Source organism: Dryas octopetala, chromosome 1, assembly GCF_963921425.1.
Source record: "Dryas octopetala chromosome 1, drDryOcto1.1, whole genome shotgun sequence".
In the NCBI taxonomy this organism is placed as follows: domain Eukaryota; kingdom Viridiplantae; phylum Streptophyta; class Magnoliopsida; order Rosales; family Rosaceae; genus Dryas; species Dryas octopetala.
In genome coordinates this window covers 16,573,686-16,575,612 of record NC_141366.1, presented here as the reverse complement: position 1 = coordinate 16,575,612, position 1,927 = coordinate 16,573,686, and the positions used below count along the sequence as shown (strand labels likewise).

General features: G+C 39.6%; 1 protein-coding gene across 1 annotated transcript; it reads left to right on the top strand.

Annotated features, from left to right (window-relative positions):
• Positions 1-1,312: 1,312 nt before the first annotated feature.
• On the top strand, positions 1,313-1,660 carry LOC147298564 (uncharacterized). Its single transcript, XM_086254655.1, has one exon. It carries the CDS (start codon positions 1,313-1,315, stop codon positions 1,658-1,660), a length of 348 nt encoding a protein of 115 aa, XP_086110781.1.
• The last annotated feature ends 267 nt before the right edge of the window (positions 1,661-1,927 follow it).

Below are 1,927 nucleotides of genomic sequence, written 5' to 3'. Positions count from 1 at the left end.
GAAGATGAAAGAGCCAAATTACTTGTCGCTTCTGCCCAGTTCTTCTCGCCGGTCGCCGCTGCCCAGTTCTTCTCCTCGGTCGCCGCTGCCCAGTTCTTCTCGCCGGTCGCCGCTGCCTAGTTCTTCTCGTCGGTCGCCGCTGCCCACAGTGATGAAGTCGCTGCTGCCCACTTTCTCCTTCAGTTTGTTCTCGATATGAAATTGATGAAGTGTGTTCTGATTTTTAAGTTTGGTCTTAGGTAGACCCAGCTAAGGAGGTTCTTAGCTAAACCTCCACATTTTCACGGGTTTCATTAAGCCCACCTAAGAAGGCTGATTTAAGTTGGAGAGGATTCACTAAGCCTCATTCTTTCTAATCCTAAGCTCACCAAACATGGGCTTAAAGTCTTAACTAACCCAGTCCCTGTTTAGAAGGTGAAACAAACATGGCTAAAGATTCTATAACTTTTGAATCTCGAGACGATTGTCTCAGAGTTGGCTATGTATAAATAAATAAAAACAATTTTAATTGCAGTTTTGTAGTTGTTACGATTACTACGATCAATTTTTAATTAATATTTTACGATTCTCACCGTTCAAATGATGTGATCTAATAATGATATCTTATCTCTATATTATTATCCGTGAAATGTATGTGCTACAGTGCTAGTACACTTTCTGACATTCATTTACTTATTTAAAGGGATCTTAATATAGACTACACATTAATTTACGATAGACCATGCAGTCCACGCATGTATTCAAGTAAATGCATGAACACCAGCCACAATCATTGCTCTAATTCACTTCACCAGTTTTTGAAGATCATCCCCACATGGTTTACGTCCCTCTTTTTAATCAAGTACTTTTTCCGTTCCCCATTGGCAACTGATCCAAACCAAAGGCCCGGATCTGTTAATTACTTAATTCTTTATAGAGTCATTGATGTAGAATTCATTAATTATAATTAAATACAACAGCCGAATATTTGGTAACTTTCTATACTATACATGCAAGCCTAACTTTCTAGTTTCTATAATTTTCAAATGGACAATTGGCATGCAAACTCTCCTTGATTAAGAGCGGGTTTTAATTAGTAATTAATTCACACACACCATGATGTAAAGGCCAGCTCAGTCCCTGTAATTTTCTCCTGTACCAAACATCAATATTGCACATGCTCTGCTTCAGCAGCAAAATGATCTCCTCTCTGACCCCACCTTCATTACCAAGTACTCTTCAACACTCCATAAATACAACTTAATACCATTCAAGTTTACACAACAATACAACACCTCTCTCTCTCTCACTATACCTTTAAATTTGGAAGTAAATGGCTGTTGTGATGAGGAGGCCATCATATGGGTACACAAAGATGGACAAGGAAGACCCAGAAGAGAGAATTCATCGACGAGCGCAGTTCTTGATCTACAAGGTGATGGAGCAAGCAGAGTCTCTGTCTCGAAGAAGGCCATCGAATTTGAGAATCAGAATACGCAAACTGAAGGTGAAGATTGGGCAGAGATTGAAGAAGTTGAGGAAGAGCGTGCTGCTAAGTATATCTGCAGCCAGAGTCAGTGTTTATAAGCAAGTTTTCAGTCAGATGAAAACTTGCAAGACCTTGTTTAGCCGTACTGGAGAGGGCACCATTGCCACTAGTCTTCCACCTCTCTTCATCTGATCATCAAGTTTTGTCTATCTCTTTACTCTTATCTCTGTTAGAATGGATAATTGTACTCTTAGATCCCAGTGAACACAGGTTAGATAAGTCAACTCATGGTTAATACTGTTAGTCTTTTGACTCTTTTGGTAAAGGTGGTTACTGATCGACTTGGTTAGTGTTCAAGGGCTCAGATTGAAGTTGTTAGATGGTATTATGATTGAAGGGCTGTGATGTAATTAGAACAGAGCATATAAAAGCCTCTTGTAATGCTTTGTACGAACTGCA